The 24574-nt window shown below is 34.9% G+C and overlaps 1 protein-coding gene, 1 long non-coding RNA gene and 1 pseudogene across 2 annotated transcripts; 2 read left to right on the top strand and 1 right to left on the bottom strand.

The window, feature by feature from the left end:
• Nucleotides 1-2542: 2542 nt before the first annotated feature.
• On the top strand, nucleotides 2543-4024 carry LOC135152283 (DNA (cytosine-5)-methyltransferase DRM2-like). The gene is made up of 4 exons (XM_064092152.1): nucleotides 2543-2588; nucleotides 2663-2704; nucleotides 2802-3493; nucleotides 3584-4024. The coding sequence occupies exons 1-4, from the start codon at nucleotides 2543-2545 to the stop codon at nucleotides 4022-4024; spliced, it is 1221 nt and encodes a 406-aa protein (XP_063948222.1).
• A 2055-nt stretch (nucleotides 4025-6079) lies between these two features.
• LOC108217133 (DNA (cytosine-5)-methyltransferase DRM2-like) lies at nucleotides 6080-9379 on the top strand (annotated as a pseudogene).
• A 14793-nt stretch (nucleotides 9380-24172) lies between these two features.
• Nucleotides 24173-24574, bottom strand: LOC135151959 (uncharacterized). Its single transcript, XR_010290951.1, has 2 exons — nucleotides 24508-24574; nucleotides 24173-24425 (listed from the first exon to the last, which is right to left on the bottom strand). It is a non-coding gene; the product is annotated as an uncharacterized LOC135151959 (long non-coding RNA).

The following is a 24574-nucleotide window of genomic DNA, read 5'->3' as shown; positions in this document are numbered from 1 at the left end:
GAACCTCCTTAAACTTTTTTTCTCAAAACAATAAGCCTACTAGAGTTGGGTTGAAGGATACACAATCCTCCTTATTTTTAGACTATTGGCGTATTCTTGAATTTGTAAAATTTATAACTTTGTGTAGAACCTATTATTGAATTTGGCTTCATTCCCTAGGATTGCATAAAATAATATTTTCATAAATTTGTGCAATACCTTGAAATAGGTTGAAACAAGTGAAAGATATTTGCCTAATTTTTTCTTACAACGTTTCAATTGGGTTTTAAAAATATAATTTAATGTTTGGTTTATATATATATTGATAAAAGCAATTGATATAATTTATAATTAAAATATTCTATAACTACTAAAAACAAATATAAAATTAATTATAATAAATATATTTTACATATGAAAATCTATTCTTATTTTTTAACAAGTATTAATAAAGTGTTCCAAAAATATATTAGAAGCTCATTCTTCTCGATTTTTTATCATTACAACTGTTGTTGTATTAATAATTATTTACTATTGATAAAATTTATACAGTTACATACCACACTAAAAATTTAATTCATATTGTAAGAAAGAAGCCCACTTATTGAAATGATATAAACTTGTGGGCCTGGGCTGACATAGAGGTTTTTCTATATATACATTGGTAAAGAAATGAAATAGCAACTTACAATCACCTTTCTCTCTTACATATAACTAAGAGCCGCCGTCTAGTACTACCGCCGCAGCTTTTAAGATGGCGAACCCTAACAATAGTTCATGGCCTTCAAAAAAGGTGCCTTTAAATTTTTTTTATCTTCAATGAGTCTATCCGTCATCCAGCTATAATTCAATGTTCAATCGAGCTGTATAGGCTGTTAACTAATGTTCAATGGAGATGTATAGGCTGTTAACTGTTTTGTTTGATTGTGAAATATCAGATATTAAGTGAACAAAATAATAAACTAGTGGCCGCAGCAGCCATGAGATTGGGATCTTCAACATTGTTGGGAAATTTACTCGGTCCAATTGGAAGGTACATAAATCAGCTAAGTTTTCATTTGACTATATTTCCATAACCACTTGCATCTTATTTTATTTGTGTATAAATTCATAAGTGTGTTTGTATATCTTATGTAATTAGTTTTTTTAACTCGAAACACAGCAAATATAAATCTATTATATTTATGATATTAGTTTAAATCTTGAAATGATTGGGAATGAAAATGTTGTATTTGATATTAATTTGTTTAGCTGATTTGTATTGGTTATTTTATTAGGTGAATTTTGTTTAAGATCTACATGTTTATAGTATAGTGTGTTTTCTCCAGGCAAGTTCCATGAGGAGTAGCCTGTGTGACAGGTTACTAGTAATGGGATATCCTTGGAAAGTTGTGGTCAGGGCAATAGAAGAACATGGTAAAATTACTCTTATCACTAAACTTATGTATCCTCAAGGAATTGGAATTGTCTTTTTACCCCAAATTGGTATGTAGCTCATTTTTTCGTCTTGAATTTGTATAGGTGCATACAATGAAGAAGCAGTATTCAATACTATTCTCACATATAAGGTGAATTATTTTGTAAATTTCAATTCATTCTCTCTTACTTATATGTTAAGGCCTCACTTTCCTTTTTATGTCAACTTGACATCTCCAATTATGTGAAGATTTATGACAAAGATATGAATCTGCTTTAATTAGTATGATCGACAGTCATTTACACATGTAACATGCAAAGAAATATACTTATTTCATGAATTATTCTACTTTTCTATTTCAAAATAGTTTGAAGGTGAACATTCATAGTTTGTGAGGACTCAACTGTGATTTTATAAAATAAATACGGGGATAACTAGTCTTTGACAAAACGAATGCATAAAACCTCCATCCTTCAATATCTTCACATAGTATAGTCTTAAAGTGTGTGGACACAAGAATTCCTCACACACTATTAATATATTTCAGGGAGTCGTCTTTCAGAGAGGTCTTCGAACTAAATTAGTACATTATCACAAGTTTAAAGTTGAATATGCTGTTTTCTTGTGGCCTTCTTAGACGGTAGATATGTTAATTATAATTAAGATACATTAATCATGTATTTAATCTTCCTCACATAAGATCTAATCATGTCAGCCTCTCAAGTGTGAATAAGGTTTGTGTTTGAGAGGTAATATCTATTCAGGTTACTCAAATGCAACATTAGGTGGAAAGAATCATGCAATAAGTCATACTTGTTAAGGTATCAACAATGGAGCGAAAATATTCAATTACAAGTAAATTAATCATCCTATACTTAGGTTTGTCAAAAGTTATTGGAAATTATTATAAACTTTATACTCATTAATGATTTTATTTTCTCTCACACACTGTACAATGTTTGGAGAATAAAAAGAAACAAGATTTTATCTCGTCGTTTACATATAACACTTTATATTAAAAGATAGATGCATTTATAATAAAGTGATTTGTTAAAATTGTGATTTTATGCTACTTTTTAACAATCAAATCAACCTTTTTATCATTACCGGTCCACATTCTCGCAGGGCGTGGTAATTTTACGAGAAATGGGATTTACATGTGGTGAAGCATTTGAAGCTATTGGAAGATGTGGTTAGTATCTATGCTAGATACAATACTTGTTTAACATCAATAAAGTTGATTACTTAGCTCTTCAAACTCTGCAGGTGTACAAAGTCCGATAACTGATGCACAACATTTTATACAAGGTAATAATGTCAAATACAACTTTAGAATGTTATTTCAGGTACAGTGTTTTCATGAACTACACATGTTGTCTAACAAATTGTTATCGTGTCAAAGCAGGATTAAATGATGTTGGCCTAAATATAAAATGTAAGAGGGAAAGTATCCGTAGGACGCCAATGACAGGATTCGGAGTTCCTCATGTTGTGCAAAAACCTAATAATGTTGTGATTACTAGGGATCGGGAACGTATCCCAAGAAATATTCCAGCAAGAGGAGGAGGGAAGGGGCCTCCATATTTCTATTTTGAGAATGTAGCACGTGCACCAAAAGGGGTGTGGGAAACTATGAGTAATTTCCTCTACGATATTGAGCCCGAATTTGTGGACTCAATATATTTTTCTGCTGCGGCAAAAAAAAGAGGTTACATTCACAACCTTCCCATTGATAAGAGGTTTCCAATTCTTCCCACCCCTCCATCCACCATATTTGGAGCCCTTCCTTCCACTAAAACTTCCTGGCCTAAATGGGATCCGAGGATCAAGCTAAACTGTATAGTTACTAATAATGGACGTCCAAAGCATACCAAGAAGATAAGTGAAGAGCTTGATAATTGTGGAACTGAACCACCCCCACACATCAGAAAAAAGGTGCTTCAAGTTTGCAGGAAATATAATTTTATTTGGGTGGGAAACAATAAAGTGGCACCCCTCCACCCCAAACAGATCGAGAAAATAATGGGATTTCCAGACGGTCACACAGATATGTTGAGCCGCAGTGCTCGATATCGGTGCCTTGGAAACACATTCCAGGTATGCTTTATGAAATTAACTAGTATATATTAGTAATTTTATTTATTAATTCATATGCATATTTTGTTCTAAATTTGTAAATTGTTTTAGGTCAACACGGTAGGATATCATCTCTCAGTATTAAAGAGATTGTTTCCTGAAGGCATTAAGGTTCTTTCATTGTTCTCTGGCATTGGTGGAGCTGAAGTTGCTCTACATAAGCTCCAAATTCCCCTAAAGTTTGTAGTCTCCGTAGAGTGTTCAAAGGCTTGTCGAGATGTTATGCTCAGATGGTGGAAAAGAAGTAACCAGCAGGGCAAGCTGATTCATATCTCCGATGTGAAATATCTAACCCATCAAAAGCTAAGAGAACTAATTGACATGTGTGGGGGCTTTGATCTTGTAATTGGTGGAAGTCCCTGCAACAATTTTGCTGGAAACAATAGGCGTACTAGAGTTGGGTTCAAGGGTGAACAATCCTCCTTATTTTTAGACTATTGGCGTATTCTTGAATCCGTAAACTTTATAACTTTGTGCAGAACCTATTATTGAATTTGGCTTCATTCCCTAGGATTGCATAATAGTGAAAAATTGTCATTTGTTATAAAATAATATTTCCATAAAGTTTTGATTAGATTAATTTTATAATATATTAATGAATTTTTATATGCTGCAATATTGTGTGAAGCTTCCATATGTTATACTACATGACCTGCAAAAATATACATGTGCTGGGGAAATGCTCAAAGTCCTATAAATTAGTTGGATTGAGTAAAAATTTAAATTTCAAAATTAATATGTGTTCATGATGATCATTTTAATTTTTTAATTTTGGATACAAAAATTAAAGATCTTATTCAAAGAGTGTTTGAAAAACGGGCAACGATTACAATTAAATATAAATATACCTACAAGTTATATTTTGATAACATTCATAATTATTTTTACATAAAGGGGTAATTGATTCTCAAAATATAGTATAGGAATTATTTAATACTTGATTTTGAAAAGTGACCATCCTAATCACTTGCTTAATTAGTTTCTTATTTATAATTTATATTAAAGACACATGTGCTCCTACTTTATAATTTATTAGAATTTGTCTATTATGAATTCGTACAAGTAATAAAATCCAAAATTATAGAAAGTGGATGATTAAAATTGAAATTACCTTTTCTTAACTTCAACCAATTTTTCATCCTCCCATATTCATAGAAGTGAACATTGTAATCGTTTTAGTTGTTTAAACTAGAATACTTATAGCCCCTGTTTGGGTAGCACAAGTCAGCTCCAACTCTTTACTTCTGCTTTTCTTTGACCTGTTTGGGGTTAAGAAGTTGGTGAGGAAGAAGTTGAAAGTAAAAATGCTAGTTTTTCTTTACCAACTTCTACTTTTTTTCCGAACACTTTAATAACTTATAATTATTAATTTATTTCTCACTTCTATTTTTAAGCGATAAGTCACTTCTTTTAAAATACCGGAAACGAACCCTTAGTATTTCTATAATATACTTTTGAGTTCAACATAAATTATTATTTGTATTGAAACATCTTTATTTGTGAGTTTTGAAAGTGAGCAACAATTCTTTAACAAAACAAAGGAGTTCATCTGTACTCTAATTAATTCTACTTGGAATAGATTCCAAGGAACAGGAGAATTCCAAAAATACAACTCAAGGAATATCGTGGGTTCAAGGAACATATTTCAAGGATAAATAAGCAAAAAGCTAAAATAATTTAACTCGATTTGTATCCTATAATGGAAAGAGATATATATTATTATTCTATTATTGATTTATTTAGAGGAATAATATACTCTTTTACCAATTACATAAGGTAACACAATGTAGACCATTACAATAAGGGGGTTGAACCTCCTTAAACTTTTTTTCTCAAAACAATAAGCCTACTAGAGTTGGGTTGAAGGATACACAATCCTCCTTATTTTTAGACTATTGGCGTATTCTTGAATTTGTAAAATTTATAACTTTGTGTAGAACCTATTATTGAATTTGGCTTCATTCCCTAGGATTGCATAAAATAATATTTTCATAAATTTGTGCAATACCTTGAAATAGGTTGAAACAAGTGAAAGATATTTGCCTAATTTTTTCTTACAACGTTTCGATTGGTTGTTAAAAATATAATTTAATGTTTGGTTTATATATATATTGATAAAAGCAATTGATATAATTTATAATTAAAATATTCTATAACTACTAAAAACAAATATAAAATTAATTATAATAAATATATTTTACATATGAAAATCTATTCTTATTTTTTAACAAGTATTAATAAAGTGTTCCAAAAATATATTAGAAGCTCATTCTTCTCGATTTTTTATCATTACAACTGTTGTTGTATTAATAATTATTTACTATTGATAAAATTTATACAGTTACATACCACACTAAAAATTTAATTCATATTGTAAGAAAGAAGCCCATTTATTGAAATGATATAAACTTGTGGGCCTGGGCAGACATAGAGGTTTTTCTATATATATATACATTGGTAAAGAAATGAAATAGCAACTTACAATCACCTTTCTCTCTTACATATAACTAAGAGCCGCCGCCTAGTACTACCGCCGCAGCTTTTAAGATGGCGAACCCTAACAATAGTTCATGGCCTTCAAAAAAGGTGTCTTTAAATTTTTTTTATCTTCAATGAGTCTATCCGTCATCCAGCTATAATTCAATGTTCAATCGAGATGTATAGGCTGTTAACTAATGTTCAATCGAGATGTATAGGCTGTTAACTGTTTTGTTTGATTGTGAAATATCAGATATTAAGTGAACAAAATAATAAAAGTACTAGTGGCCGCAGCAGCCATGAGATTGGGATCTTCAACATTGTTGGGAAATTTACTCGGTCCAATTGGAAGGTACATAAATCAGCTAAGTTTTCATTTGACTATATTTCCATAACCACTTGCATCTTATTTTATTTGTGTATAAATTCGTAACTGTGTTTGTATATCTTATGTAATTAGTTTTTTTAACTCGAAACACAACAAATATAAATCTATTATATTTATGATATTAGTTTAAATGTTGAAATGATTGGGAATGAAAATGTTGTATTTGATATTAATTTGTTTAGCTGATTTGTATTGGTTATTTTATTAGGTGAATTTTGTTTAAGATCTACATGTTTATAGTATAGTGTCTTTTCTCCAGGCAAGTTCCATGAGGAGTAGCCTGTGTGACAGGTTACTAGTAATGGGATATCCTTGGAAAGTTGTGGTCAGGGCAATAGAAGAACATGGTAAAATTACTCTTATCACTTACTCTTATGTATCCTCAAGGAATTGGAATTGTCTTTTTACCCCAAATTGGTATGTAGCTCATTTTTTCGTCTTGAATTTGTATAGGTGCATACAATGAAGAAGCAGTATTCAATACTATTCTCACATATAAGGTGAATTATTTTGTAAATTTCAATTCATTCTCTCTTACTTATATGTTAAGGCCTCACTTTCCTTTTTATGTCAACTTGACATCTCCAATTATGTGAAGATTTATGACAAAGATATGAATCTGCTTTAATTAGTATGATCGATCGACAGTCATTTACACATGTAACATGCAAAGAAATATACTTATTTCATGAATTATTCTACTTTTCTATTTCAAAATAGTTTGAAGGTGAACATTCATAGTTTGTGAGGACTCAACTGTGATTTTATAAAATAAATACGGGGATAACTAGTCTTTGACAAAACGAATGCATAAAACCTCCATCCTTCAATATCTTCACATAGTATAGTCTTAAAGTGTGTGGACACAAGAATTCCTCACACACTATTAATATATTTCAGGGAGTCGTCTTTCAGAGAGGTCTTCGAACTAAATTAGTACATTATCACAAGTTTAAAGTTGAATATGCTGTTTTCTTGTGGCCTTCTTAGACGGTAGATATGTTAATTATAATTAAGATACATTAATCATGTATTTAATCTTCCTCACATAAGATCTAATCATGTCAGCCTCTCAAGTGTGAATAAGGTTTGTGTTTGAGAGGTAATATCTATTCAGGTTACTCAAATGCAACATTAGGTGGAAAGAATCATGCAATAAGTCATACTTGTTAAGGTATCAACAATGGAGCGAAAATATTCAAGTACAAGTAAATTAATCATCCTATACTTAGGTTTGTCAAAAGTTATTGGAAATTATTATAAACTTTATACTCATTAATGATTTTATTTTCTCTCACACACTGTACAATGTTTGGAGAATAAAAAGAAACAAGATTTTATCTCGTCGTTTACATATAACACTTTATATTAAAAGATAGATGCATTTATAATAAAGTGATTTGTTAAAATTGTGATTTTATGCTACTTTTTAACAATCAAATCAACCTTTTTATCATTACCGGTCCACATTCTCGCAGGGCATGGCAATTTTACGAGAAATGGGATTTACATGTGGTGAAGCATTTGAAGCTATTGGAAGATGTGGTTAGTATCTATGCTAGATACAATACTTGTTTAACATCAATAAAGTTGATTACTTAGCTCTTCAAACTCTGCAGGTGTACAAAGTCCGATAACTGATGCACAACATTTTATACAAGGTAATAATGTCAAATACAACTTTAGAATGTTATTTCAGGTACAGTGTTTTCATGAACTACACATGTTGTCTAACAAATTGTTATCGTGTCAAAGCAGGATTAAATGATGTTGGCCTAAATATAAAATGTAAGAGGGAAAGTATCCGTAGGACGCCAATGACAGGATTCGGAGTTCCTCATGTTGTGCAAAAACCTAATAATGTTGTGATTACTAGGGATCGGGAACGTATCCCAAGAAATATTCCAGCAAGAGGAGGTGGGAAGGGGCCTCCATATTTCTATTTTGAGAATGTAGCACGTGCACCAAAAGGGGTGTGGGAAACTATGAGTAATTTCCTCTACGATATTGAGCCCGAATTTGTGGACTCAATATATTTTTCTGCGGCGGCAAGAAAAAGAGGTTACATTCACAACCTTCCCATTGATAAGAGGTTTCCAATTCTTCCCACCCCTCCATCCACCATATTTGGAGCCCTTCCTTCCACTAAAACTTCCTGGCCTAAATGGGATCCGAGGATCAAGCTAAACTGTATAGTTACTAATAATGGACGTCCAAAGCATACCAAGAAGATAAGTGAAGAGCTTGATAATTGTGGAACTGAACCACCCCCACACATCAGAAAAAAGGTGCTTCAAGTTTGCAGGAAATATAATTTTATTTGGGTGGGAAACAATAAAGTGGCACCCCTCCACCCCAAACAGATCGAGAAAATAATGGGATTTCCAGACGGTCACACAGATATGTTGAGCCGCAGTGCTCGATATCGGTGCCTTGGAAACACATTCCAGGTATGCTTTATGAAATTAACTAGTATATATTAGTAATTTTATTTATTAATTCATATGCATATTTTGTTCTAAATTTGTAAATTGTTTTAGGTCAACACCGTAGGATATCATCTCTCAGTATTAAAGTGATTGTTTCCTGAAGGCATTAAGGTTCTTTCATTGTTCTCTGGCATTGGTGGAGCTGAAGTTGCCCTACATAAGCTCCAAATTCCCCTAAAGTTTGTAGTCTCCGTAGAGTGTTCAAAGGCTTGTCGAGATGTTATGCTCAGATGGTGGAAAAGAAGTAACCAGCAGGGCAAGCTGATTCATATCTCCGATGTGAAATATCTAACCCATCAAAAGCTAAGAGAACTAATTGATATGTGTGGGGGCTTTGATCTTGTAATTGGTGGAAGTCCCTGCAACAATTTTGCTGGAAACAATAGGCGTACTAGAGTTGGGTTCAAGGGTGAACAATCCTCCTTATTTTTAGACTATTGGCGTATTCTTGAATCTGTAAACTTTATAACTTTGTGCAGAACCTATTATTGAATTTGGCTTCATTCCCTAGGATTGCATAATAGTGAAAAATTGTCATTTGTTATAAAATAATATTTCCATAAAGTTTTGATTAGATTAATTTTATAATACATTAATGAATTTTTATATGCTGCAATATTGTGTGAAGCTTCCATATGTTATACTACATGACCTGCAAAAATATACATGTGCTGGGGAAATGCTCAAAGTCCTATAAATTAGTTGGATTGAGTAAAAATTTAAATTTCAAAATTAATATGTGTTCATGATGATCATTTTAATTTTTTAATTTTGGATACAAAAATGAAAGATCTTATTCAAAGAGTGTTTGAAAAACGGGCAACGATTACAATTAAATATAAATATACCTACAAGTTATATTTTGATAACATTCATAATTATTTTTACATAAAGGGGTAATTGATTCTCAAAATATAGTATAGGAATTATTTAATACTTGATTTTGAAAAGTGACCATCCTAATCACTTGCTTAATTAGTTTCTTATTTATAATTTATATTAAAGACACATGTGCTCCTACTTTATAATTTATTAGAATTTGTCTATTATGAATTCGTACAAGTAATAAAATCCAAAATTATAGAAAGTGGATGATTAAAATTGAAATTACCTTTTCTTAACTTCAACCAATTCTTCATCCTCCCATATTCATAGAAGTGAACATTGTAATCGTTTTAGTTGTTTAAACTAGAATACTTATAGCCCCTGTTTGGGAACCACAAGTCAGCTCCAACTATTTACTTCTGCTTTTCTTTAACCTGTTTGGGGTTAAGAAGTTGGTGAGGAAGAAGTTGAAAGTAGAAAATGTTAGTTTTTCTTTACCAACTTCTACTTCTTTTCCAAACACTTTAATAACTTATAATTATTAATTTATTTCTCACTTCTATTTTTAAGCGAGAAGTCACTTCTCTTAAAATACCCGAAACGAACCCTTAGTATTTCTATAATATACTTTTGAGTTCAACATATATTATTATCTTTGTATTGAAACATCTTTATTTGTGAGTTTTGAAAGTGAGCCACAATTCTTTAACAAAACAAAGGAGTTCAACTGTACTCTAATTAATTCTACATGGAATAGATTTCAAGGAACAGGAGAATTCCAAAAATACAACTCAAGGAATATCGTGGGTTCAAGGAACATATTTCAAGGATAAATAAGCAAAAAGCTAAAATAATTTAACTCGATTTGTATCATATAATGGCAAGAGATATATATTATTATTCTATAATTGATTTATTTAGAGGAATAATACACTCTTTTACCAATTAAATAAGGCAACACAATGTAGACCATTACAATAAGGGGGTTGATCCTCCCTAAACTTTTTTTCTCAAAACAATAAGCCTACTAGAGTTGGGTTCAAGGATACACATTCCTCCTTATTTTTAGACTATTGGGAAATTTGTAAAATTTATAACTTTATGTAGAACCTATTATTGAATTTGGCTTCATTCCCTAGGATTGCATAAAATAATATTTTCATAAATTTGTGCAATACCTTGAAATAGGTTGAAACAAGTGAAAGATATTTGCCTAATTTTTTCTTACAACGTTTCAATTGGTTGTTAAAAATATAATTTAATGTTTGGTTTATATATATTGATAAAAGCAATTGAATAATTTATAATTAAAATATTCTATAACTACTAAAAACAAATATAAAATTAATTATAATAAATATATTTTACATATGAAAATCTATTCTTATTTTTTTAACAAGTATCAATAAAGTATTCCAAAAATATATTAGAAGCTCATTCTTCTGGATTATTTATCAACACTGCTTGTATATTTACATTTTTCTCATCACTCTTCTGTTAATTTATGTGTCTCATTTTGGGTGGGTTTGTGTCTACTTATATATCTTCGTTAATTTTGTATAACTTTTTATGATTTAACAGGGTTCTAGAGGAACGGTAATAGCTGCAGATTGAGATGGCGGAATCATCATAACCCTCGCATCAAACCTGAGGAAGATCAGATAATCGTCTGTCACCAAGCCCTAATATTAACAACAGGTCCCGGCTCTTTGGAATACTCATTTCTCTTGGTCTTTTAAACAGGACTAATCGAAAAAAGAATTGATTGGCCTTCCTATCCAATGAGAGAATCTCAGAGTGGGTAATTAAAATTCCATTGAAGATATTTAAAAATTTATTTAATTAGATGTATTAATTATTCTAAAAATATTACTATAAAGAATATAAATTATCTGCTGCTCAACATGCTTACTCCTTTATGTCATGGCTAGAATTCATTCGGCCAGGTTTACTGATCATTGGATCTATAAATGACATAAATAATTAAAAATTTCAAAATGATACCTCTAAGGGCGACTGGGGCGGTCCAAATTCAAAATTTCAAAATTGAAATCGTCGGCGATCAATCAACGGCCACTGGGATCGGAACACTGCAGGGGGGCTTCTGATCAACAGCTAATCAACTTCATCTGGGCGCATCACTCATGGGTAGATCGAAAGGTATTGGAGAGATTGAACTCAAGAGAGGAAACTGCTATTAATGAAGCACTTGGACAAATCCATAGCCGTAGTCTGGAAGGCTTGGGTACACAAAATAGTAGGAGAGACACGCAGCACAATTTGTATAAGACTGTACTAGAGAGAAGCATGGAAGATGGATGGCAGACAGTTCGTAGCAGGAAGCGCAAGGTTAATAGCCTGAAGAAACAAAACGCCGGGATCACTACTATATTCCTCTACAATATTCCTGAAGTAGCCACGGGGAAAGAAATATGGAATCTATTCCAGTCTTGCGGAATAATAAGGGATATTATTCTACCCAGGAAAAGAGACAGGCTAGGCAAGAGATATGGTTTCATACACACAGATAATGAACGGGAAGCAGGTGCGATAATTAACAATGCCAAGATGGATAAAGCATTGGGTGGAAGAATAAAGATGACTATAAATGAGGAAAACTACAAGCCAAAGGCAGGTAATCTAGGCAGAAAGCCAGAAGCTAAGCCAAGCGAGTCTCGAAAGGGAGAACAAATGGGTAAGCCTCCAGCACAAAATGAGGACACTAGGGACCCAATACAAGGTGATAAGAGGAAGGATGAAATCCCCTTCAGCAAAAGGATGTTTGAGTTTACAGAATTGGAGGTCGATGAAGAGGTGGAAAAAGCCCTTTTGGAATGCAAAATAGGTTACATGTGGTTTGAAATGGAAGCGAGTGAAGTTCAAGAAACTTTCAATCAGATGAGGCTGGGAAAGTACAAAGTGACATCCTTATCTAGTAGGAAATTTCTCATTCGTAAGGATCCAAGTGATAACTGGGAAGCGCTGGAAAATACAGACATGTCAGTGTGGTTAAACAAGATAAGAGGCTTTGAAGAATTTGACCAAGTAATCACAAGAATAGCCTGGCTAGAATGCAAGGGGCTCCCAATGCCAGCTTGGAAAGAGGAGAATCTTCGGGCTCTCATGGATAGATTCGGGCAATGGCTTAGCTGGTCATATCAAGGACATGGATTTGGAGAATTCTTTAACCCTTTAATTTGTCTAGACACGTCAGTATTGGAGGAAATTAAAGATGAAATGACAGTACTATATAAAGGGAAACAGAAGAAAATTTATTTTTTAGAAGTAGCAGACAAAAGATACCTGCAAGGGAAAGTTTTACCTATGGAATTCTCTCGGGAAAAATCGAGCAAAGAAGAGAATGCTCAGCCAGAATTCGCATACTCTGAAGTACCTATTAATGTAGAAGGAGAAGACTGTGAGGAAAAATCTCAGGTGGATCAAAAGGAACCCAAGCAGAATCCACAGGAAGCTCAACACGACAATAGTAGAGCAATAGTAGTTGCACAAGGCAATCTTGGGCAGGTTGAAAAGGGGAAGAACAAACAGAATGCCTCCTTGCTTAGAAAGGAAAGGTACAACAAATTTAGGCAAACAACAAATAGCTCAGAAGTGGTTTCAGAGGAATCAAAAATTGGATCGATGACAGAAGGCAAGACAATTAAGTCAGAAGTTTGTGTTGAAGTTGCTAGCAAAAGCTCACAGTATACACTCTGCACTGGGATAGTTAGACAGCTAAAAGTAAAAAGCAACAGGGGAAGGCCTCGCAAGAAGGGAACTACCATTAGAAACCCTTTTGATATTGGTGTTAAGATCAAGTACAAACAGGGGTCTGGCAGGGGAGGGAAGAGGTCGCAGAAGAAGAAAAGGGCTGGAGAAATAGGAAATAATTTGCAGATTATACCGACGAAGGTCATTGGGAGCACAGTACAGCAAGCTTTAAAAATATTGGAATCAGCGGAAAACATGGGACTAGCTGTGCGTGGGAACAGGGAGGTGGCGCTGCAGGAAATTGTAAAGAGATTGGAAGGTAAAGAGTTGTGATTACATCACAGTATGTTACATTATAGTTTAATTAGGAAATGGTTTTCATGGATGCAGTAAAAATTCTCTCTTGGAATATTAGAGGTGTAAACAATGTAATTGCAGCAAGAAATCTTAGAAGCACAATAAATTCCAGCATGGCGGAAATTATTTGCTTACAAGAAACAAAGAATGAGAACTGGGATGCAAGTCCGAAAGCACATCTCTTAAATTTCCACAACTATAGTTTTTGCAGTCAACCTTCTAAAGGTTTGTCTGGGGGATTAGTCACTCTGTGGGCACTAGATAGAATGAAATGTGTTGGGCTGGCTCAATCAGCTAATTGGATCTGGACAACATTCGAGCACAGCATAGCAGGCTGTAGGTTTCATGTGATACATGTCTATAGTCCATTACGACTGGACAAGAAGAGGATTTTGTGGCAAGATATGAAACACATATGCAGCTGTATTAGTGGAGAGCCAGTATGTTTTCTGGGTGATTTTAACTGCATCAGAAATATTAGTGAAAGGCTCAACTGTGTGTACACAGCAAAGGATATGGAGGAGTTTAATGCCTTAATAGAAGACATCAACTTGATGGAAATAAGCATGATTGATGCTAATTTTACCTGGTTTGGGCACAGTGGCAGGAAAATTAGGCTGGACAGAATATTGGTGGATTCAAATTGGCAAAGTCATGCAACCTGGTTGGTCAAGGCTTTAAACAAAATGCACTCGGACCACAAACCCCTTTTGCTATTTAGTTCAGAGGGCAAGACGGAGCCCAAACCTTTCAGAGTGTTCAATTGCTACTTGAATGATACGCTGCTGGAGGCTATCACAACAATGATATAGCAAGAAGGCAATTGGGAAGGGACTTCTATTCACTCTGCTTTGAAGAGTATAAAGAGTGTCATATAGAACATGGGTAAGGGAGGATGGAAAGAACTGGACAAGGACATAAGCAGGTTGGAAGGTATAATGATAGAGCTAGAAGAAGATAACAATCTCGCATAAGAGCATTAGGAAGTTAAACAAAAACTGCAAGAGATGTACATTAAGCGAGAATCCATACTTAGGCAAAAAGCTAGAGTTGATTGGATAGCTTTAGGGGGTGGTAACACCAGGTTCTTCCATCAGGCCATCCACAGAAGAAGATGCGCAAATCAAATCCACAAAATACTATGGCAGGGCAAGTGGGTTACAGAAATGGAAAAAATAAAGAATGCATTCTGGCAGCACTTCTCTCAATTCTTTCACAGCTCACATGTCAAAATACTCTCTCTAGGAACCTTACAATTAACCAGATTATCAGAGGAAGGGAAGCAAGCTTTGGTCAGGCAGATCACAGCACAAGAAATAGAAGCAGCAGTGCAGTCTCTAGCCATGGACAAGGCCCCTGAGCCTAATGGTATGAATATTTGAAGCATAAAATTCCTAGGCCCTTCATAGGTGGGAAGATCAGCAATTTCATTACATCCTTTTGGAGCACAGCAAGCATTCCATGTGGTGTTAATTCTTCCTTTATAGCCCTAGTTCCGAAGGTTAGCTCTCCTAGCTGCATCAAGGATTTTCGTCCCATTAGCCTTATCAACTCCACTATGAAAATCCTCTTGAATATTTTAGCTACTAGATTAGCAAGGCAGATGGAAAACTTAGTTGGAGACACACAAACGGGCTTCATCAAGGGGAGGCAGGCATCAGAGAGCATTTTAATAGTTAAAAAAGTAGCCCACTCCATTCAAAAGGGAAAAACCAAGGGAGTCATCTTAAAATTGGATTTCGAGAAAGCATTTGACTCGGTTAACTGGGAGTTTTTGCTGCAGACTTTACAAGTAATGAATTTTGATTGCAGGTGGGTTGAATGGATCAAGGCAATATTGGAAACAAGCAGGATCTCGATTTTAATAAATGGTTCTCCCACGAGGGAGTTCTCTCCTCGGAAAGGTTTGAGGCAGGGTGATCCCATATCACCCCTGTTATTTAATCTAGCTGGGGAGGTTCTCAATTCCATGCTTAGGGAAGCAGTGTCAAAGGGATTGATCAAGGGTGTTGCTCTGTCAAAAAACTCTAAACCAATCACGCATCTGCAATTTGCAGATGATACAGTGATTTTTTTATATTGATCTTTAGAATCATCAAGGGGCATCAAAACAGTTCTGCAGTGTTTCCAGCTCCTATCTGGACTGAAGATAAATTTTGGCAAAAGCGAGATATACTCAACTAGTTCTGCGAGTAAAGAGCTTTCTGAAGGTGCAGAAATAATAGGATGCAAAGTTGGAAGCTGGCCTATGAAATATTTAGGTCTTCCTATTGGCTGTTCCTCAAGAAAAGAAGCATTCTGGGATCCTCTGGTGAGAAAGGTCAAGATGAAACTTGCAAATTGGAAATCTGAATCCTTAAACCAGGCTGGACGACTGACATTAGTAAAGTTTGTATTAGACAGTTTGACAATGTATTTGATGAATTTGCACCAGATACCGGCAACAGTCACAAGAAAACTAGAAGCTATTAGGAGGAATTTTCTATGGGGTCACTCGGATCCCTCCAGCCAGCAAAATAGAAAACTACATTTGATAGCTTGGGACAAGGTATGCAGGCCCAAAGAGCAAGGTGGATTAGGCATTGTACCTATCAAAATCAAAAACTTGGCTATGCTAGGTAAATGGTGCTATAGGTGGGAGGATGAAAGAAGTTAAAGATGGAATGTATGGATAAGAGACAAATACAAGTACATTGCTGCAAGTAATCTGACGGACATCAACAATTTCAAAAACCCTTCTGGTAGTCTAAAAGCAATTCTCAAGGCGGTTAACAATTCACAATTGAGGATCTCTCTATTAAAAAGCCATTTCCTTTGGAAAGTAAATGATGGAAACACAGTGTTGTTTTGGGAGGATTTCTGGGAAGAGTCTGGGTGCTTGATGGATCGTTTCAAGAAATTATATTCATTATCTCTGCTAAAAGAGTACACAGTGGCTAGCTACAAAGAAACCTGGTAAAATAGCAAGGCCATGGGAGGTTGTAATCTTTGGAAAAGGCCTCTTAGGAACTGGGAATTAGATCACGAGCAGTTGCTGGGAAAAATCATTGAAGCAATCTTTTTACGACGTGGCAAGGATATCCTTAAATGGTCGTACAGTAACAATAAATTCTCATTCAAAGTGGCCACTGAACAACTGCTTACTCCTGGCCCTCAAGTGCAATGGAAGTTTATTTGGAGACTTAGAATTCCGCATAAAATTAAGTTGTTTTAATGGAAGGTCCATTTAAATATTCTTCCCTCTAAATCTTTTATAGGAATAAGAGGGATTATTCAGGAAGAAGACACAGCATGTCATATATGTCACGAGGTCATGGAAACTGCAACACATATTTTGATGGAATGCGATATTGCACAGCAAGTCTGGAGGTTAGTTTTTATGTGGTGGCAGTTGTGTCCCCCCGATTCTCAGTCCCTGAGCGTAAGTGATGTATGGGATCAATCAAGGCAATGCCAAATTAAGAAAGTCCAGGTTGCATGGAAAATTGTTGTCAGTGCCACCTTATGGGTCATCTGGCTAACTAGAAATCAATGGATTTTTTCAAGCATAAAAGCAAGCGTGTCTAATATGTCGGCAGTGATTAAACAACAAGCAAAAGATTGGTGCCTAGCTTTCAACATCATACACAGTAGCTCTTCGATATGGTGGAAGGACAATCCAATGGGAGTCTTAACTAGTTCGGAAAGAATTCAAGTCAAGGAGCTTATAGTTTCTTTAGAAACTCTGGTTGGATTTATAGATGGATCTTTCAAACGCAAGAATAAGCAAGACAAATCAGGCATTGGCGGGTTAATTTTCTCAAACAATGGTAATCTTCTTTTCACCTTTTCAGGACCATCACATGCAAATGATTCATTTAAAGCGGAGTGGCATGCGTTAGAGTTTATGTTAAAATCTTTTCTGAGTTCTGCATGGAAAAATAACAGTATAGTCATATACTCGGACTGCAAATTATTAGTGTGCAAATATCTAGAAATGGTAACGGCTAGTATTGATGAGATTTGTTGGGATTTTATGTGTCTTGCAAGACATAAAAATCTCAAAATCAAGTTTATAGCAAGTGATTTAAATTCTCAAGCAGACTACCTAGCAAAAAAAGATGCAAGTGCCAAGGTAATAGCCTCACATTGGGTTTCCAAACAATTATAGCTCTGCACTATAAACCACAGCTGAGTTAGAATTTGAAGAGTTGGGGTTAAGAGTTCTCTTGTTTAATTAACCTTATTGGCAGATGTGCAACCCTAGCTCACTCCCTTCCTATATAAACCCCCTGCCTTTCTCCCAGTTATTCATTAGTAGCTCCAAAACACTTCACTTGAAAATATGGCAGACGTAGAGAATGTAGCGGCGAATGCTAGATGGAAAATGCCTCGCCGAGGCATGGTAAAAATCAATGTGCACGGGTGCTTCTACGAGCATCCTCTCCCAAATGGGAATGTGTCTGGAATCGGAGCTGTTATCCGCAACAGTAGGGGTCGGATTCTTCGCATGCTGTCGGGATCTTTGGGGATTCAAAACAGGATGGTTAATGAATATCAAGCTATGCTGGAGGGTTGCAAAAGAGCATTCATCGAGGAGAAGGAGCACTACATTCTGGAATCGGACCACTTAGACTCTTTCTGGGAGTGGAAAAATTCGACTTTGGAGGGAGTTCATCCCGATCATGCAGCCGTTGTTCAGCAACTAAACCAAAGGCAGGAGGACAGGAATTTTCACATGGAGGTTACACTCTTTGACCCAAATGCTAACTAGCTTGCAAGCAACTTAGCCCACCATGGTGCTCAGAATTATAAGGTTATGGTAGTGATTGCACAGCCGTTTGGAAGAGTATTTGATCTCTGGAGCCTCGATATGGGGCTTGGCTCTGGTGACCCTCGTTTCATGGCAGTTAACGAGGAGGACCTTGGACCTGGAGTTGTTAATGATGCTGATGTGCAGGAGGATGCTGAGGTGAATGATCAGGAGGAACATGTCCAGGCAGCTGATGGTATGCAGGAAGTCGCAGCAAACAATGATGAAGTGGAGGTTGTGGAGATTATGGACTAAAGATGTGAGCTGGTCGCTTGGGAATAATAGAAATTATTAGGTACTATCTATGTTGTTTTGTTTGGAGGGCTGGGAGGGTATTTTTTGTGAGGTTCTAGGCTAATGAAGGAGAAAGTAGTACTGGGAAATAGCTTATGCTGGTTAGATAGCTATTATGATGCATATCCTATCGGGATGATAATTATTCTCTAGAGGTCTACAAATCTTTTGATTTGTCCAGATGTACTCTTTATTTTATCTAATGAATCTTTTGCTTTTTAAAAAAAAAATAGAGAAGAAAATAAAATAAAAACTGAAAATATAATTCATATGAATTAAACCTTTTTAACATTTTTTTTTTTGACGAATTTTTTAACATTATTTAGGTATATGAAAAAATCACATGGGAGAAATATTTAAAGGAAACTCTTTATTTTCATTAAAAGGAATAGAAGTGATAAGATGTATGAAAATAAAAAAGAATAGAAGTGATAAGAAGTATAAAAATAAAAAAGAACAGAAGTAATAATCAGGTAAGTGGCCGACAACACATTAAATACTCCGTCCAACTCAGGCTGCCAAGTCATTCTGTAACTTTTTTCTGTAGCGCTTTCTGTGGACGTAGCATTACTCTTAAGAAATAAACATATATCATTCAGAGATGGACCACTCGCTGCCGGAACTCTTGTTGGAAACACCGGTTAAATATGGCTCCTTCCAAGCCACTTGTTGGGTCACGTTAACTCCACATTAGAGCGGGCACCGAATTATTTTCTGGTTCCTCCCAAAACGCCTCATATTAATGTAGTTCTTCCGCTTATATTCAAGACAAATCTTATCTTTTTGACGTGGGACTTGGGTTGACACTCACTCAAAAACTAACTCGTCCACCATATCTTTGCCGCAAATATATGAGTCCAACAAGCAACAAACCTCCTAATGAAACAAATCAACAATAATATCCTAAGCAGCAGAGAACAGTGGATTTCCATAAACGGTTAAGTATCACATTGGTCAGTGGAGTGAAGGCCATGTATTAGTTCTTTTATTGATCTTTTAGAGATATCATTTTGATCGTTAAAGTCGTATAAAATATCAAATTGATACCTCTAAATATGTGTCGAGAAAGTAAATAATTTGTTTGGTTAAGTTTTACAAATTTTTCTTCGACGCTACTATAACCAAATGAAAACCGGTAAATTGAGCTTTTTATTCAGTTGAAATGTATAACATGCTAGTTGACAATTGAGCTTATTTACGGGAAAATTATATGCATACTTAACATTAGCCAAATTTTTGCAAAATTTAAAATAAAAAGCTCTCTCAATTAATTAAAAGCCACATGACTAGAATCAGGCCAATCCAATGGTAGTAATTACATTGCTCGCTATGGTCTTTATAGAGCCCAACTTTTATTGTCAAGTTGTGGTAAGAGGGCTATTTTATCGGACACGTTGAAAGACATTGGGGGTGTTTTGATGGGCTTTTAAGCCCAGCTTCTGGATTTATAAGTTAGAAGCACTTATTTGTACCGTTTATGTAAAAAGTCGAGAAGCACTTATAAAAAAGCTAGGAATGCTAGCTTTTGTTTCACGACTTCTACTTATTTCCCAAACACTTTAATCACTTATAAGTCTTAACTTGTTTCTCACTTCTATTTCACTTTTTTACTTTAAGCAAGAAGCACTTATTTTAAGCTTAGCCAAACGGCCCCATTATTTTATTCACAAGGAGGTAGAGCATATCTATCCAGATGAGATCATGTGCTTAAGTTTCGTAGAAATATATTTCTACGCTACATAGTAATTAAGTTGCATGTTAGGAATATTAAGCTATGCAACTAGGTTTTCAGTAGCATTATTTCCAATGTCAGTCTAACAAATATAAACTATTTCAATTTTATCATGACCACACTAATAAAAAATTGACTTTTTGAGTCGCATTTTTAGTGTCAGTTATTTTGATAACCGACACCTTTGATGCTTATATGCATCGGTTGTGTGTTTTGCCGACGCTTTTTCCCAATTCTTCAATATTTTTTTTCGTCGGTGGCGTCACTTAACTGACGCTGTTGATAATAAAAGCCGCCGATTTGAATGCCGATGCTATAGAGGTCCTATTGTGTCGGTCGGTCAAATAGCCGACACTATTAATCACTCTACTGTGTCGGCAGTCACATAGCCAACGCTATTGAGTACTCTGCTGTGTCGGTTGTTACCTGACTCTTTTGATAGGTTGTATGGTGTCGGTTCGAATTTACCCGGCGTAATATTTAATAATTTTTAACTATTTTTAAATTAAAATACTAAACAGTAAAGTATGTTAATTAAAACCCTCACACTCTTAACTCGTGTTATACTCTCTAACTCGCACTCTTCAGTCTTCACCCTCTGTTGCCGAAGATTTTTTTATTCACCATCCTCTACCACGCTGGAATTGTCCACGCTGACAACCACAAGGCCTATTACAGGCATGTAGCCGACCTTAAAACCTTTTCTCACAAGACCAAGACATATGTACATTCTCTTGAATCTTCTTCTTTCTTGTCGATGTTCTGCTTCTTCAAACTCCATATGCATTATGCTATTAGGCATAATTTTTTTAATCTCATCTATGTACGTAGTCCCACGAAAGTGCATATCGTGCCACATGATCACCCTTAATGTTCTTCAAAGTCAACCTTTTAGTCCTTCCAATAATATTATGTCTACTAACATCACACTTCCAATCATTCAATACCTTAAGTCTAAAGACATAAAATGGTCAAGTCGGGTTAATCCTCAAGTCATTCTCATATATATTGCGCGATCCGCCTTGAGCTAATTCGTTTCTGCTCAAATGTTTATTGACGTGATAAGGATATTAATCTAAAATGTTGAAGATTTCTGCATTTGGGAGCCATAGATATTCCATTTACAACCACCAGTTTCATAAAAAAATTCACCATTCTACCAAAATTTATAACTTGTTTAATAGCCCTTGTTTCAATAATTGCTTGGGGTTTGTCAGCCTTCCTAAATGAGTTTGCACTAGTAACAGTCATACCAATCTAAAATTTTAGATTTGTTAGGTCAGTCCGATCATTAAAACAAGGAAAACTAATCTCATCTTCATCATCAGTTCTATTGGCTAACATTCTCTCTTCATCACTAAGAAGACAATCACTAAAGTCATACTCTTCTTGATTTGGAATCCAATTTTGGCTATGTATGAGAATATCTACTATATATGTCATCTCTTTTCTTTTTTACAGGTATAACATCTTCATCAGTACTGTCAATATTAGAGCTATCTTCATGGAAGCAACCTTTTTCATAATCACTGATCTCAGTATGAACATCTTTACCACAAGTGATATCAACAATTTCATCGATCTCAAACAACTATAAAGGAATTCAATAGGGTCATCAATGATCTCAAAGAGTTGTGATGGAGGAGGGAATTGTGATGGTTGAGAAATTTGTGTAGGGACTTCTTTGACTTGTCTCACAGTAAAGATACAATATCCTAGAGAAGCCTAAATGAGTACACGTCCACTACCTGATTATCACTAGTTTTTGGAAAAATTCCATCCTCCATTTCAGTCTTTGGAAGTTTTGTTAAACAAGTTATCAAAGCCAGCATCAGTTAACATGTTATAAACCCCCCCCCCCCAACCCCCAACCCCCAACCCCCAAATATCTCTTATGATTTCTCCCAAAATGTAACTTAGTTGTAAGAAAATCTGAAAGATCAACAAGCTCAATCCAATCACGTAACAAATTTCAGTAACATTTAAACAAATCTTAACCATAAATGACAAATAAAGGAAAAAGAAAAATAAAAAAGAATAGCAGAGGATACATGCAAGAAATGAATATATATGAATACATAATCAGCTACCAAACTTGTTAAACAAGTTTTTTTCCTTTATCGGAATCTCACTCTAGAAACCACCATCATGATCAACGTCTCGTATTAGCCATGTCATCACTTTGATTAGATTTTCAAACCTTCCCAAACAGCTCAATCTCTGACGAATTAATAAAAGCAGAGAAGAAGAATATGTACAATAATGGAGGTGATCAGAAATTTATGCGGGAGTATGTGTGTGTAAAATGGACAAGAAAGCTCATGTCCTTTGCTTTGTTAACGTCTGTTAATAACACTGTTAGTATTGGTGTCCTAGAGACAATACTATTGTGTTCTATCGTAGACATTTATGGATTATGTTATATTGATTATTGAATAAATATTTATTGTGTCTTTATTTACTGCGTAATAAATTGAAAGCATAATAAATGTCCTTGGAATATTATATGTAATTCTATATCTCTAAGTACGTGACTTAGAAATGAGATTATGAGAATAATATCATATTCCTAAATGTCCCTAGTCGAGTATTATTGTTAAGGGACAATAATGATGCATTAAGACTAGTATGTTTGTTGACTGATGATCACATCTCATTGATCATAGGTATAGTGATGCTAAAGTCAAGAACATAAGTGCATGTATCGACACATGGCACTGGAATGACCCACCGTGAGATTTTACATGTTAATAACTGTCATTGGAAATTTTCACTGTGATAATGATGTAATGATCCTCTGACTTGATATCATTATATTTCTATATGAGAATTAATATACTTTGGTTGCACTAAAAGTTACCTTTGACCGGGTGATGATGAAATGTACATTGGGTATATTATGAATCGTATGAGAAATATGAATGATCTAGAAAGGATTTAACCCTCCTATTTTAGGAGTGATATTATTGGCCTCTTGATTGAGTGAGACTATAAAATGCTTGGCCGTGCTCAAATATTGATTTGTTTAATAGTCTACTCATTGATCAAGGAAATTCGGATTAGACGATGAAGAGAATGACACAATACATGCCTTGACACTAGTCCAAACTGGACTTTCTGCGTCGGTCAAATAACCCCTAAAGCGTCGGTTAAGTGGCGTAGCAAATGTAGGAGACGCTATAGGTATAGGCCTATAGCGTCGGTTAAACTGATGACGCTAAAGGTTAATTTTTGGCGTCGGTGGTCAATAATGCCGACGCTGTTGGTCTACCAATTGCGTCGGTTCTATGAAACGCCGACGCTATTGGTCTGACTATTTGCGTCGGTTCAGTTAAAGGCCGACGCTGTTGGTCTACCTATTGCGTCGGTTCTGGAAAACGCCGACGCTGTTGAACTGAACTATTGCGTCGGTTCTGGAAAACACCGACGCTGTTGATCTGACCAATTGCGTCGGCTGTGTGAATAACCGACGCCTAAAGTGTAATTTTTTTAAAAAAAATATTTTTTATCTTTTTTGTGAACATCTAGCAATTCAACATCATCATAACAATAACTTCAAGTCCCATAAGAAAAATGGACCATAAATTTGATCTTATTAATAAGAAAATGTTACAAAGTAGAATGAAAGTTTAATACATAAGAATAGGCATCTAGCGTAATATTTCAATACATGAAAACTTCAACTGAAATATTTGATACATCAGACTAGACTTGCTGTAATATTTCAACTGAAATGAAAACTTTCCGGCTTCGCGAGATAGATGTGAAAGGTCACCTTAGTCTATTCTGATATCTACTGTTTTGTACCTGCAGTCCACACTGTAAACCTACATTGATCACAAGTAGCAACTATGATTTTAAAAACCAAATACATAAGTTGTAACTTTAGTAGTTAGTAAGGATATATACCTGTGTACAAAGTTCTGAAGACCGTGGACGCAAACCAACTGTGAAGCCCTCAAACGCCACAAGTTAT

This window comes from Daucus carota, chromosome 4 (assembly GCF_001625215.2).
Source record: "Daucus carota subsp. sativus chromosome 4, DH1 v3.0, whole genome shotgun sequence".
Classification (NCBI taxonomy): Eukaryota; Viridiplantae; Streptophyta; class Magnoliopsida; order Apiales; family Apiaceae; genus Daucus; species Daucus carota.
This window is presented reverse-complemented; position numbering and strand designations above follow the sequence as displayed.

Excerpts from the sequence above, each read along its gene's own strand:
- LOC135152283 (XM_064092152.1), top strand. The coding sequence starts at position 2,543 with ATGGGATTTACATGTGGTGAAGCATTTGAAGCTATTGGAAGATGTG. Across the intron at positions 2,589-2,662 it reads TGAAGCTATTGGAAGATGTG|GTGTACAAAGTCCGATAACT; the intron begins GTTAGTATCTAT and ends CAAACTCTGCAG. Across the intron at positions 3,494-3,583 it reads GCCTTGGAAACACATTCCAG|GTCAACACGGTAGGATATCA; the intron begins GTATGCTTTATG and ends AAATTGTTTTAG.